Source organism: Carassius auratus, chromosome 17 (assembly GCF_003368295.1).
Source record: "Carassius auratus strain Wakin chromosome 17, ASM336829v1, whole genome shotgun sequence".
Taxonomy (NCBI): Eukaryota; Metazoa; Chordata; class Actinopteri; order Cypriniformes; family Cyprinidae; genus Carassius; species Carassius auratus.
The window spans coordinates 146,999-162,832 of NC_039259.1; the positions used below are offsets into that span (position 1 = coordinate 146,999).

At 40.2% G+C, this 15,834-nt stretch overlaps 1 protein-coding gene across 1 annotated transcript; it reads right to left on the minus strand.

Annotated features, from left to right (window-relative positions):
* Window positions 1–594: 594 nt before the first annotated feature.
* LOC113116925 (ataxin-3-like) lies at window positions 595–15,520 on the minus strand. The gene is made up of 11 exons (XM_026285222.1): window positions 15,439–15,520; window positions 13,070–13,234; window positions 12,951–12,995; window positions 9,693–9,778; window positions 9,548–9,614; window positions 9,382–9,469; window positions 9,162–9,282; window positions 6,476–6,639; window positions 2,431–2,554; window positions 1,314–1,354; window positions 595–1,237 (listed from the first exon to the last, which is right to left on the minus strand). Exons 1-11 carry the CDS (start codon window positions 15,460–15,462, stop codon window positions 1,200–1,202), a joined length of 963 nt encoding a protein of 320 aa, XP_026141007.1. The 5' UTR covers window positions 15,463–15,520; the 3' UTR covers window positions 595–1,199.
* Between the last annotated feature and the right edge of the window lie 314 nt (window positions 15,521–15,834).

The window sequence follows — 15,834 nt, forward strand, 5'->3', positions numbered from 1 at the left end:
GAAATTTGCTGTAATTTCTTTCAGAATTTAATAGATATTCATATCTACAGATCAATAAATTAATACAATAATTTGCTCAAAAATGATTCAGCTTGTGTTTATGTACAAAGTCAAACATTAGCTTTTCTCTGGGACTTTGAAAAACTGAGGGAGTTAATTAACTGAATCATTTTTGGCCAAACTATTGTATCAAGTTGATGACCTGTAAATATGAATATCTTACTTATAATATTTACTTATCCTATGATTATTGTTTTTATTACCAATCTTGTCTTTTCACTGTCGTTCTGTTTGTACTGTGGGAGCTGCTGTCACTAAATCAAATGACTTTATGTGTAAACGCACATGCCAATAAAGCTCATTCTGATTCTTTCAGTTGGATATGATTTTAATGTGTGAATGTTTCACAATTTCGACAGTACATCTCTCCATCATGTTTACTTGTACACTGCTGAAGCTGTATGACGACGTTCAGAATCAGATAGACCTTTTCTCCTTCTTTCCATTGTGAATGAAACTCCAGCACATCTTCAAGAGAGTCACAGAATCAAATTAATCCAGAGAGAAGAAACAAACAACATCCATTTAGGGGGGAAAGAAACATTTTTATTTAAGAAACAATAAGTTCATATAAGAGTGCAAGAATAACCAATCACTTAAAAACTATTGCTGAATGTGAAATGAGTTCAAGAAACGCTGCTGTGCCACCAAACGTATGAAATTATAGAAAAGAATGTGAAAACCATCCGATAGATCCAAAAGAGCTGCTGCCTGTCAACAAATGAGGGATGACTGATGAATGACTAAAACACGTGAAGGGCTGAATCTGAACGATGACTGAATCTGCCCTCACTATGCCGTCTACCTAGGGCACGTCCCCCGCCGCTCAGCGGTGACCAGCAGAAGTTCTTCACAACAGTCCACAGAGGAGAAGAGCAGAGAGATCCCAGAATGCAGCAGTGATCCCAGCGCTGACAGCTCCCTCCTCACGCCGTCCGTCTGAGGGAGAGGAATGAACCGGGGAAACACTTTCCTTTCACCTCGTTCAACTCAAAGAGGAGAAGCGAAGCTAAACGAATGTCCCTTGATTACACAGCAGGACCCGGGGCAGTTCTGAGAGGGGATGTGAGTCCCATCATTCCCAAAGAGAGTTGGGGTCGAGGGCGTTCAGGGCATCTGTCACCGGCGCTGGTGGACCGTCACTGGTCGGGTTTGGTCCCGCTTTCCTTCGCTCCGTCTACAAAACAACAACAACATCAGATCCCAGCCAGATTCATAGAGCAGACGTCTGTAATCAGGGAAGACTGTCTTACCGGCGGAGCTCCTGTCGTGAGCGGAGGACTGAGCTTGCTGCCTGGGAGGACATCAGACCGTCAGCATCACACCGTTACTGTATTCTGATTACTTTTCCTGATAACACTCTCATGTCATGCAATTTGATCAGTTCCTAATGTCTATAAAATTACGTTACTTAAGTTACAAATGCAGTGTTGAAAAATATGAAGTAAACACTGTGTTTTGTGTGTCAGTATGGCCTTAAATAAATCACTAGAGAAGGTGAGCTAAACATGCAGACGAGTCCTACAACATTTAGGTTTCCTATCATATTTCAAAATGTTGCACTCAATTTCCCATATTTTAATATGGCATTATAGTTTGGGAAAGGTTCTACTACTAAACGTGTACAACTTTGTTAAATTAACACTGATATAAGTCCAAATAAATGACTCTGCTGGATTAAGCCGCATCTCATTCTTCTTCTGAGGTAAATTGAAGGCTTATTCCTCACAGCGTGTCTTGTTTCAGAAACAAAAAGCAGCCTAGATGAACTTGATGAATCGTAATGCTTTGTTTTCACAGGTGATGTGGTGCGTCTCAAGCCTGGCTTCACATGGATGATTAACTTTATAGAGCAAGATGTGTGAGAAACCATTATAGGTGAGCTCAGACGCGAAGGACTGTACCTCATTTTTGTTTTAAACTGATTATTTATCAGAGAATATTTGTTGTCAGTATTACTTCCTTTAAAAACCGACGCTTCAAGCTTTCTGTAGATATCTTTCTCATGTCGTGTCAAGTATTTGCTGATTTTTTATTCATTTTAGAGACCCATTTCATAAGTATACAAATAAAATAACTTTAACAGTTTCAAATTATGTATTAATATTTTCTGTGCGAATTGTAAACCATGTTTATGTTCATTTCTCTATTATTCGGAAAAATTGCAAGTGATCATTTCAGTTGTTTTAACAAGCAATTTTTCAGTCAATATTAAATAACTGCAAGAACTCAGTTTCACTTTATAGAGTATTCTTTAGGTTTGGATAAGTAACCTTGAAAGTAAGGAAATTAATAATCAATCATTAATGTAATCAAATGACAAGTTTAAAGACTGAATCATTAATTTGCCGTCGATTACTTCGCGCTCACCTGTCGAAGTAAGCCTGTCTCCTCCTGCGCAGCTCCTCCGCTGTCATCGCCTCCTCGCTGCTTCCCGAATCATGAGACGAGCCGGCCGTCACAGCGGCGCCGGGGCTTCTGGGATCACTGCCACCTGCAGCCGGCGGAGAGCCAAGAAACAGCAGATTAGAAAACCGCTCTGTTCTGAGCTTAAGCTCGGGAGACGACGTGAACCTCAGATCTTTAGTTTCCAGTGGTTTAACAACACATGTTATTTTGTTAATATTTCTTCCTGAAGAAAGATAAATATGTGTAGTGATGGCAGCCAAAATAGTCCCCCCCATCAGACTTATATATATTTTTTTGGGTGGGGGTGTGGGTCAGTCTCGCAATACACAATTTAAATACACAATATATTTGATCATAATATTCATAACTATATACTATTTATTAAAAACAGGCTTGCATAAAAGAACAGGCTTTTATGTTGATAAACAATAATCAGTCCAGCAGAAATGACTTTTGGACAGTGATGTATGTCCAACAGAATAATTCTAGCATTATCTATTAATGTAGTATCTATTATTTCCCCTAAAACAACTGGATGATAGAAACAGAGCGGAGCACAAGCCTGAGCGACAGATCCTGACCGTCAGACCAGGAGCAAGAGCTTATTTCTGATGTACCCAGTCATCATCTGCCTGTCCTGTTACAGCCATGGAGTCTGCCCTGAACCGTCAAGCCTGTGGTGAATTAGGTTGTGCCCAAACCATCTGACTGTATTACAGCGACCATGGAAGTCGTTCTTGTGTGTGTGTGTGTGTCAGGGTCCCCGCGGGTCCTTAAAAAGTCTTGAAATGTCTTAAATACAATTTTCGATTTTTAAGGTCTGAAAATGTCTTGAATCCTGGAATTTTCCATATGAATGTCTTAAATTTCATGTGGGGTCTTAAATTTCATGTCCGACTCGTCATTTTTATTTATTTTTTCAACCGCAATTTGACCAGCACAACATTTGGGGGCAGCACTTCGTGGGTGCAACCTGCATCATACCATATGTCACATACGAGTAAGTGATTGATGAACGCGTAGCGCTGATGGTTCGCCACCACGGCAGTTTGCGAAATCGCAAGCATGGGCAAAGACGATAAAGCTGTGGACAAGAACACGATTGTCAGGTCTCGCTATCTTGGTTCTCAGTTTTGAGCCCCTCAACGGCAGAAGACTTGCTGTAGCACTTTAAGGTAAGACTCTAAAAGTAACATTTAAAATTATTTGAATATGTTAAAATGCTTCATGTGTTTTTGTTATTTCCTAATGAATATTTGGGACAATATATCGATGCGTCACAATTCTTGGATTGATTTAAATTTTTCCGAATGCATTGTGAATTGATTCTGAGCTTAGTTTTTGCACATTGCGCTCTAGGCTAGTTTTTAACCGAGCACTCAAATGCTCACGACGAAGAGCGCTCGTGCGTTCTGCTGAGTCTGAGAATGTAATTGATATATTGCTTTTATGACGCAAGATTAATGTAAACGCCCCACTGCAAACACCCTTGTACTTCGCTTCAACCTTTTCGAACTTTATTAATTATTATTTTATAGTAGGTTCAAGTGGTGTGTGTAAGGCATCTAAAACACGCAGTGGCATCTGCTGTTAAAAACTAAACTAAGAATCGATTCGAGAGAGAATCGCAATGCATTCAGAAAAATTGGAATCGATCCAGAATAATTTCTCGATTCAAAATGCATCGATATATTGTCCCAGCCAATCAGTTAAAAAAATGTTGTGGGTGGGTGACATCTAGGCATAGGACTACTGCATTATGGATGGAAGGCAGTGCTGTAAATAACTTTATTGTATAAAGCATTCAATATGCATTATGCTTCTTGCATATTTTTTATGTGAAAAGTAAAATTTAATTGAATTAAATAATGTAGCCCAGTTCATAATTAGACTCCAAATATCTGTTTTGTGCTTCTCAATTTTAGGTTAACAACGTTGACACTGAACCCTATCACATAGGCCCAATTTGTGAGCATTCACTATTATGGCTTAACTTGTTTCTCAAACATTTTTTTCTTTCAAATCAAGGACCACTTAGCCAATAAAAAAAAAAAAGAAAAGAAAAACTTGACATATTTGGCTTAATGAGCATCCCTAATGCATGTACAAATGCAAGCCATTTTAGTCTTCTGAAACCATGGCTAACTTCACCTGCTAATAATGTGCATGATTAGAAAACAAGTCATGAGAAGTGAATTGGAAATGTACAACGGTGTCACAGTCCATGTCAGTCATTTTTGGTGGATGACTTTTGCTCACAGACCTCTTTGGTAATCTGGCATACCTCCATTGGTCCCCAGACCACAGTTTGAGAATCACTACTTTAGACAAACCATCTAATCTGAGTGAACATGAATGAAAATTTTATCATTCTTGAGGTGGACTTTGTTTTGATTTTATTTTTTTATAATTTCAGGAGGGCACCAAGGAACTTAATTTAAGGAACATGCTTTCTGTGTCAATGGATGTTTCCACAGTAAATTCGGAAAGTCATGGATCTCCTACAACTGGAACATGCAATAAATTTCTGATCCTGATCTTTCCTACAATTGTCTGTCATTCATTAGGTCTATGCATAGATTATTGAATGTGCTTGCATTTATCTGTGTCTGAAATGACATAGAAAACACTAATCAGACCCTGAACAACATTTTCTTGGGGGAGAACCCCCAAACCCAGCTCAAGGCTATTAGGCAGCAACATTTAACCATAATTTAGATCAAGTATGATGAAATGGGCTTTTGTAATGTCCTGGGGCTGTCTTCCATGTCTTTTTCAAACTGCTATGAGGGGCCAGAATTTAGAAATTACCTGAAGTACCTTAAAGGCTGATAGTTTAAACATAGTCAACCATGTCAGGGTTGTAAGGTCAATCAGCACTTGGTATAAAAGTTTTTGTGACCCTTTGACCTGTCTTGAGCGTGGCTGTGGTGAGTTGTGCCACACTAATGCTTCAACACATCAATCTGTGTTGTCGGACTGAACATTTTCCTGTATTTTTGTTTAGATAAAGTCTTAAATTTTCCCTTTAGAGGACTTAAAAAGGTCTTAAAAGTCATTAAATTTGCTGTTAAAAAATGTGAAGATACCCTGTGTGTGTGTGTGTGTGTGTGGGCAGCACACAGTTCCTAAGCCTCCTGATCATCCCAAACAAATGTATTTATATTTTGAAACGTACAGTGCTCAGTTCATTCAAGGAACTATAAGCCTTTTGGAAAATGTATTTGTGGCAGTCAGTTTTGATGTTGGGACTCAATGTATGGGAAACACTGGACACTGCTGTAAGTCAAATGGCCATAGTGATAACAAAACTAAAAGAGTCCACTCAAATTACCCAGTGTGCAGCACACGAGCGATGAGATGTGGAGGCTAGCTGTGAGGACAGCTGATGCCCAGAAGTCTGTCTGAGTCGCACGTGTTTCTTCACATGAAAGGTACTTGTTCCACTTATGGATAATCATTGGCATCAATTCTAGTAAGGTAAAATGTAATTATGCTTTCAGTCTTGCCCTGGCATCATTATCTGAAGCTGTGCGTGTACAAGATGTGTCTGCAGAGTCAGCTTCTTCATCTCACACAGACACGAGGGATTCTCTGGTACGGTCTCCTGCAACAACACTTAGCTGCCCGCAGATGGTCCTGCCAATAGAAATGACCTAATTTGCATGACCTAATCAAACCGATCAATCGGTCAACCTCTATTAGCATTCAGGTGTGTCTTGTTATCCATCTCCACTTGCTTTAGTATAGTCTGTGAATATAGTGCAGTCTGTCCCGTGCTCTCTCGTCTGGTATTGAGTCCTCTGTCCGTGATTTACCCTTCTGTGCATTTATTAAAGAATATTTGACTTGTTCTTCATCTTCATGCATGTTTTATAGACCGCATTACGTGACAAGAATGAAATAAAAATAATAATACTACATAAAAAAACCTGAATATAATAAAAAAGAAATGCAATCCCTGATTGTTCTGCCTATTTCTGTGATGAAGAACAGTGTGTCTCACCCTGCATGCTGAGCTGAATGGCCCTGCGCAGGTCAGCCTCCTCGTCCTCCACCTCCATGCCCTGTCTGCTGAGCGCCAGAGCCTTCCTCAGCTCCTCCTCATCCTCATCCAGCAGCACTTCATCTGCGGTGTGTCCGGCGTCTGACGTCTGCTGCACTGACACCCTGAACAAACCCATCAGTGACAGCAGGACCTCATCATGCAGATCTGTGTCATACACTCAGTGCTCAGGTGTTCAACCCTCCTGTTGTGCTGAAATCATGGATTTACAGTGACTTTCCATACAGTTATGCTTTTACTGCAGCTGGTCAGAGACTTCAATATTAAATATGAACATTATGAACTGCTATTTTGTTAAAATTAGCTGCACAGGCACAAATTAAAAACTATTTAATGACTAATGATGTGTAAATGACTACAAATGAGAAGTATAAATCATATGTAACATTACTGAGAATTGGTGTAGTCCTTACTGCTGTTTAGTTTTTATCAATAGCCTCTTCATCAGGGGTCGCCAAGTACATTTGGCATCAGCCCAAAAAAATCACCACTAGATGGTGAGCCAGGAGCATAGTCAAGGGATAATTTAAGAAATTAATAATTGATGAAAAATGCAACTAGAATTGCCTGTGACAGACTGATCATCCTTCACACCGCGTCTAAAGTATCTAAGCTTGTTTTATATATCACAGTTCTGTTCACAACGTATATTAAAACATTTAATTACATTTCAGCAGAGTTTCAAAGTGGCTTATTGAAACAATGGTGTTTAAACGTTATTCCTACAACATGACAAGCTGCAAATTTTGTTTTGTGATGAAGATAACAGTACATTTCCATCAGTTATTTTTACAGATTTCCGCTCATTTGAAATCAGATACAGATGAAGTAGCACTGTAAGATTAGATTTGTTTGAATGCGTTATTGAGAGAGTGATTGCTTGTGAATAAGTGTTGTTGTAGTAGGCCTACTTGTTTAAACAAGCTTTCAGCTGAAAATATTCAGAATAGAATAAACAAACAAATCCTTTGAGTACTATAACTTCCTTATCACTTCACGACTGCTGCTCTACTTTATCTTACGTCTGCTTCTCCAGCCCTTGTGAAGGTAAAATGGGTTTATCACACTTATTTACTAGGCGCGCTGCTTTCTCCTTCTTTCCAAAGCGCTCGGACAGAAGCGCCCCTGAGGCGTCTGCTGTTGCTAAGCAACAATGACGCGCTCTCTCCATGAAGACGCGGAAATTTCAGCAAAGGATAAATGGATTTTCAGCACAAAAAAATCACTTTCAGTAGCTCTGGTACTAAATGTATTTCAAAATGGCAATCCATATACAACTATGATCAGCTGTTCCTTCATCTTGGCTGAGCTTTCAACGTTGTTACGGGAAAGGATGAAGCTGATTGGTTAGTTCTTGTCACATGACCCGCGGTGCGCTTGAGGCATTCTGAAGAGTTGAGATGTTTTTATCTTGACGCGCCTGGAAAAACGGGCGCATCGCACAGTGCGTGCATCCCGACCGCGTCGCTTCCATTATGAGAGAGCATACCGCGCGCCTACATTGGAAATAACGAACTTGAGCAAAAGAAGCGATATGTGAACGGCCCCTAAGAACTGCGGTCTTCTACAGTACTTCAAATATGCCGTGGACAATCACAGAAAGTGACCGAATTCAAGAACATGGTTGCGGCATCTCTCAAGCAACGAATAAACACCGCTAACTTGGAGAATGCAGTGAAAACTCCTCTTCTCGCGTCTGCCCTAGACACTCGGCACAAACATCTCAGGTTTCTCGATGAAAACACGAGATAAGTAAGAAAAAAAAAAAACTATTTTGAACATTATCAGAACATTTTCCTTGATGGTGCGTCATCAACGATTAAGAGGATGTAATTCCCACTCGTGGGAAAAGGCTGAGCCAGTTCTTCAGCGATGATTACAGAGAGTCCAGCCGAGACGAGTGGGAACAGTTCTTGCTGGAGACATGTATTCACCAGATGAGGATCCCATTCAGTGGTGAAACCAAAACACGAAGCGCTTCACAAAACGTATTCGCGTAGCACACCGTTATTTGTGAGTCCCGACAACATCTGTGCCGTCAGAGCGCGTTTTCTCCGTGCTCTACCTTATTGTTAACAGACTATGGAACCGAGTTTCCCCCGATCATGTTTACATGCCTGTGTTTCTTAACAAGAACATTTGTAGGAAACGATAGGAAAAAAAAGCAAAAAAGATTTGCTGACAGTTTAAAGTTAAGTGTAGGCTACGTTCTACAATAGCCTAATTGCTGCAGGCTGCTTTACGTTTTTCTTTGTTCACTTTTTCTTTTTCTTTGCTTTTAATCTGTACTTCTGTTTGTTTGCACGCATTGTTAAAGGTTTTCAGCTACAAAACACGATGTGTAATCTTCAAGCTTATTGTGTGTAAGCTTGTTCAAAATGACGGAAACAATAAATGTTGCTGAAAACTAACGTCTGTGTCATAAACTTAATTTAAATAAACGAATATTCATTTTTTTTTTTTTTGCTCAAATATTCTAATGTGATATTTGCGGAAAACGCCCATCCCTATTGATGCTAATTACTTGTGTTCCTCTCTTGTAAAGGCACTGAGTGTGGGTCAAACAGCACAACAGGAGGGTGAAGACTGTCTTGTTCTGTATGTCATGTGATGACGGCCAGTGCACCTCTGGGCCTCGTCCTCTCCAATCAGCTTCGGCCGCTGCTGCTGCTCCACTCGCATGATCCGCAAAATCTGATCGGCTTCACACTCCGGCAGGCTTCCCCGGATCACAAATATGCAATAACCTGCAGAGACATTCAGCTGAGCAAGATTTCCAGCATTATCACTGTGACATACATGACGACGCAGAGGTCACGCAACACATGATCATGTATGAGTTTTACCTTCCTGCTGTAGCTGCGCTAAGAAAAGAGCCAAGTATGTGTCTGATATGAGCTCCGGACCGGTCAGCAGCGAGTTCAGATTAAACCACTAGATGAAGAGAGAGAGGCTGTAAACTCAACATCATCTCACACAGACTCAGACTAATGCTGCGGGTTAAACACGTACCTGCTGTCCCAGCTTACGCACAGTAAACCAGTGCTCCTTATAGTTACATATAAAGGCCTTCTCGTGTCTGAGAGCAAACATGAAGAGGATGAACGGTCACACAGCGGACAACAGGACTCAAGATAAAGCTTTCAGAAATACTCACATGGGATTGATCTGTAACTGCTGGTACTCTCTACTGTTGAAGAGAATGATTTCCAAACCCCAAACCCCCAGAGCATTACTGATCACCTGCAAAACACAGTACATCCACTCAAGACACACCATCAAGACACAACACATCCACTCAACACTAGGGCTGTATGAAATGGACAAAACCCCTCATTGTAGCTGTGACTCAGGTGTTGAAATATACACTAAGTAGACATTCAAAAGGCCCTTTTTACCGCCACACGTACTGCCGCGGCGGCGGTATAAAGTGCATGTGCAGCCTTTGACTGCTGAGTGGCGATTTAATCACAAGTTATCAAACAAGCGCATCAAAGCACATTTTGGCTAATAGACGTCAGTTTTGCCTCTAAGTAAAGCTTGGCGAGTCGAGCAACGAGCATTGCTGCAGGTTGATTTTTGGCGGATGTGCTGTGCTTGTGCTGCTGCGGTCGTCTTCATTTCGTCGGGTTAAACATCTCTCTCACTCACAGCAGAGTCTATGAGCAGCAACCACTTCCCCTCCGCGCGCACTGATACCAGAAACACGCTCCGCCTTCACCCAGTGAATAAAGGATTTCAGTATGTTTGAAATGTTATGTTCATAATGTAGCATTTAAAATAATAAAAAAAATACAAATAAAAAAATAACAGGAGAGTTTCAAAGTGGCTTAAGCTATTTTGTGTAAGCTTTTTTCCCTATATCACATGCCAAACTAATAACGTTGTAAGCATCACATCTTTAATTGCTGCTTTCTGCTGTGAACATTTTGTTTGTGATGAAAATAACATCTTTGTCAGTTATTTTATCTAAACAGATCGATTAACTTCAAGATTCAGTTAATGCCGCAGCACCGCAAAGAGAGCGCTGGAAACGCATAAGACAGCAATATTTCTTATTTATTGACATGAAGTTTCGTGCAGAATAACAAACAGCAACAGGGGTGCAACATTCTCTGAAAAATATATATACAGAATCTCCTGTAACTATGAGGTGAATTCGCGTCTACCGTGCCGCGAGACCTCCAGACACGCGTAAATGCATCTTTACATTGAATTAAAGGGGGGGTGAAATGCTATTTCATGCATACTGAGTTTTTTACACTGTTAAAGAGTTGGATTCCCATGCTAAACATGGACAAAGTTTCAAAAATGAAGTTGTACGTTTGAAGGAGTATTTCTGTTCCCAAAATACTCCTTCCGGTTTGTCACAAGTTTGGGAAAGTTTTTTTCGAGTATGGCTCTGTGTGACGTTAGATGGAGCGGAATTTCCTTATATGGGTCCTGAGGCACTTCTGCCGGAAGAGAGCGCGCTCCCGTATAGCAGAGCACTGAGAGCACAACAGACTTCACTGATCAGAGCGAGAGCGTCGCCAAATGTCACAAAAGAAGTGTGTTTTTGGTTGCCAGGGCAAGACAACCCTGCACAGATTACCAAAGAAAACACAGCATTAAGGGACCAGTGGACGGAGTTTATTTTTACAGAGCATCATGCGATGTTGTCATCAAACTGCACTTTTCACATGTACAGCTTAAAAAAGACGACAAAGTGGAACTTAGTCATTTTCCAAAACTGCTAAGCAAATATATACAGTTTCAGTACATACCACATAGAGACGTCGTTGCTGCTGCTGCTCTCGTTCAGTTTCAGCCTCTGGATCTGATTCTGGATCATTAATATACGCTGAATCTGACTGTTAGCCATGGTTTGTTTTGGATGATGTTTTTATCCTCACGGTAATGTCCCAGTTTCCACATGCTCTCAACACAAAAGCTTACTGGCGCTCGTGATTCTTTAGCTCCGCCCACACGTCACGCCTCCAGACGCTCGTGTTTTTCTGGGAAAGTCTGTACCGATTTATCTTTCTCTTATGAATATAATAAAACTAAAGACTTTTTGGAGTTATGAAGGATGCAGTACTACTCTATAGGTACTCAAGATTAACAGGATATTGAGTGAAAACCAGCATTTCACCCCCCCTTTAACATTGAAATCATTCGCGCCAGACTGATGTGAACACAGCATACGTCACTGGGTCTTATAGGCGTGTAGAATTGCTGGTATTTTCTGTCTAGCTTTCTAACCCTTTCTGTTCACATCTTTTGCGTCTTTTACAGCATACGGTGTGAACGCTCTGGCTCCTCACAGATGGAGTGTGTGAACCTGGAGTTATGTAGCATATGCCCGGTCTGCTCTGTTCTCGTACTGCATTTAGGCGCACTTCATTCTGATGGTTTCAGACAGCATACTGCGGGAGGTCGGGCCATGGAAAATCATGCTATAAAACGATTCAGAAATCGTGCACGCACAAATCATGATTTTATGACTATTTCTATTAATCACACAGCCCTACTCAAGACACAACGAAAACACAGCGCATGTGTTTATTCCATCACAACACTGCCAGATCTGTGCAGAAGATAGTCAACATGAAACTGATGCAACTCATGTGACGACAGACTCAGACCATCAGATTGGGAAATTAGGAAAAGCAAGCTATCTCAGAGGTGGAGCGAGTCTGTACAGTATGATGAAAGACAAACATGTTCTCATTCTTCAGAATATCAAGCACAAATAGACCAGAAACATCAATTAAGAAAGTGTACGTTTGCATTGCTCTCACCATGGCCACCTTCTCCAATTACCCACACTAGCCGTCTCGACAGTCCCAGGTCTTAAAAACACCAGAGCACAATGCCCTTAACACACACTAAATCTGCTCCGGAGCGCTATTTGAGGCTCTTGCATCATGTTTTTGATTAAATGATGGGATTTTTGCAGATCATGCAAAATGTTCTAATGTAAGATAAATATTAACATAATAGTTAGACAGGGCATATTATTACTTAAAATTTGGTAGAAAAACTAAGTGTTGCACGTTTAATTGGTGCAAAGTTAGTAGTGGTGATATTTCATTTGTACAACATTTGCAACTGCATTTTAGCACTTAATTAGAGGCACCACTAATTAAATTGTGTCACATTATAGAGACTACTGAACAAACATTTAGCCAAGATTTGGTTTTAAATGGCAAAGTATTTAAAACTAAAATAAATTGCATTTTTACAACACTATATAGATGTGTCCCATCAGTAATGAAAAGTATGGCACATAGTTGTGTTCTTTAACCTCACTTGGACACTAAGGCCAAATACAGGAAATAAATCATAGAAGTAGTCAAGTGCTCAAGTGCATCAAGTGTGGGTATTTGGACAAGGGGACGATCCTCCATTAAACTGCTTCACTGTGCCTCACCTGAATGGAGAAGAAGCCACTGTCATCCATGTTTCCCGACGGTTGCTGTAGATGGCAGAACACAAGAGTATTAGGACAGTGATCGTGTGTAACGGTGAATTGATTGGTGTGTGGAGCACCTGCAGGAAGGTCCTGTACTCCTCGGTCTGCACGCCTCCTTCAGCCATGCGCACACGCTCCTCCTCGTCCAGCTGCTGCGCGATGGAGGACAGCTCCACTGGACTGAAGTACTCTCCCTGCAGGAGGTTATTCAAGCAGTGCTGCGCACACAGAGAGCCCTCTTGCTGAACACACAGAGACAATGGCACTTTAAAAAAATATGTTTTTATTCAGTCATTGAATAAACTAATGCACATAATAAACAAACATAAAAAAAACAAAACAACATTAAATGTATCACCATTCTCAGGCCTGTGAACATACAATACACTGACAATCCAAAACAACTTTTACAATACATTGATTTAAGGAAAATAACTGCTTCTGATGTAACAGAATACGAGTCCCAAATCTTGTGAAATTGTCCAGTGTTGTCTTAACCCTCTGGGCCTTTTCTGTCATTTTTGACCCGAAAATAAAAAATATTTTGAAATGTAAAAAAACGTGGCTTCATCGGAATGAGATGACACTTGGACATTTGTCTCATTTGCTATGTGAACACACAAAAACATCAGGTATGATTCAGATATGTTAAGGTGTGTGTGTGTGTGTGGGGGGGGGGGGGGGGGGTCCACAGCAGTCAAGGGGTGACTCTCTAAAATATCAAGAGTGTAAAGTTACCTTACACACTCACACACACACACACAAACACTCACACTCACACTCTCTCTCGCACACACACACACACACACACACACACACAAACACTCACACTCACACTCTCTCGCACACACACACACACACACACAAACACTCACACTCTCTCTCGCACACACACACTCACACACACACAAACACTCACACTCACACTCTCTCGCACACACACACACACACACACAAACACTCACACTCTCTCTCGCACACACACACTCACACACACACAAACACTCACACTCACACACACACTCACACTCTCTCTCGCACACACACACACACTCACACTCTCTCTCGCACACACACACACACACACACACACACTCACACACACACACAAACACTCACACTCACACACACACTCACACTCTCTCTCGCACACTCACACACACTCTCTATCACCAACACACACACTCACACTCACACACTCACACACACACACATTTATCTAGCCAAACATATCTAAACGTCCTTAGAATGTCTAAATCTATATCTAAAAGTAAAACCTAATAAAATTAGGAAATTATGTCTAACAAACACTGGGAATCCAAATATCTCTGTATGGATGTATATAGGCAACTATACAGAAGTTTACATGACACCAGATCGCACAATTCTACATGTTTACAGTCTGTTTTAACATGAAAGATTGCATTTACTGAACAAATAAATAAAGAAAAAATATATATTAACTTTAATTTAAAATGTGTTAATTAAAATGTATAAATACTGCATAGTATCATAAAATCCCTCAAAATACAAAATAATAATAAAAAAACATTATTAAACTAAATTTTATTAGACCGATGTTCTGGAAAAGAAAAAAAAAGTTATATTTCAAGGACATTTTCATTAGAAAGTGAACTAATGCTTTAAGAAGTATGTGGTTCGTTCCAGAAGTATAGAGTAGATATCAGTGTCCCCAGCCCTAGTTTGGCAGCACGAGGGTTAACCTTTATCAGCTTCCCGGCTCTTATCAAACAATACCACATACCCATTTCTGTTGAGCACCCTTCATTGAACATGTTTAATTATAATGTCCTCATATAATCCAGGTTTACATTGAAAACCTCACACCAGAATGCCTGTATGTCATGACAGAAAATAAAACTATGAGGCAAGTCATCCTGATTTATCACACGGTGATAAATCGTGTAATTTCTGTCTTGTTTTTGAAAAGTGTAATCTATGTAAGACATTAAACAGAATGAGGCATTGACCGACTGTTTATCAATATATTCTCCAAACCATTTATTCCTCTCTGATCGACCCTCCATAACAGTATCACTTACTAACCATAGTTATTACTTCAGTTCTTGATCTGACAGTCAATCCACTGATGGCTCTGCACCAGAACATCCCATAATAACTACAGTGTTAGTCATGTGACTATCATTCATTCAGTGCCACGGTACCATGGTACATGTTTGTGAACGCAGTTACTGTGATGTTAATAGAAACCCAACCAGAAGCGGAACACGAGAATGATGAGAGCGACAGTAAACAAACATCTCAGTCCATGTCTGATTGAGAAACCTTCATATAAACACGGCTGAACACATGCGTGTTCAGATAAGATGACACGCAGCAGACACATCTCTCATTTATGGGTGATGCACATGTGAGAAATATAAACATAAATCATAAATATTATTCATAAAAAACCGATTCTTACTTTTTCGTGGAAAATAGACTCCATGTTTGAAAGTGTGAATGACGGAAGAGCCGGAAACAACGACGCGTCAAAACATGTCAAAGTAAAAGTCACCCGAAACACAAACACAAATCAAATGAAATTGCTGGAACAATTTACAAATTAGAATTATACTGCATTGTTTATGAAATCATTATGAAACAATAATTGATTGTTTTTTATTGTAGGCTAATCGTACAGTTATTGACAGTGGTAGAAGGGCATTCTGGAAATGTCCATATTTCTGTCCCTAGCCGTTACAGAAATCTTACAGTTGAAAAGCACATTAGGGTTAGAATTTGTTATTTGAGCAATTACACCTTCTTGAGCAATCAGTGTGGTAATATTTGTTTTTAATTAATTATAAAGAATTCCAAG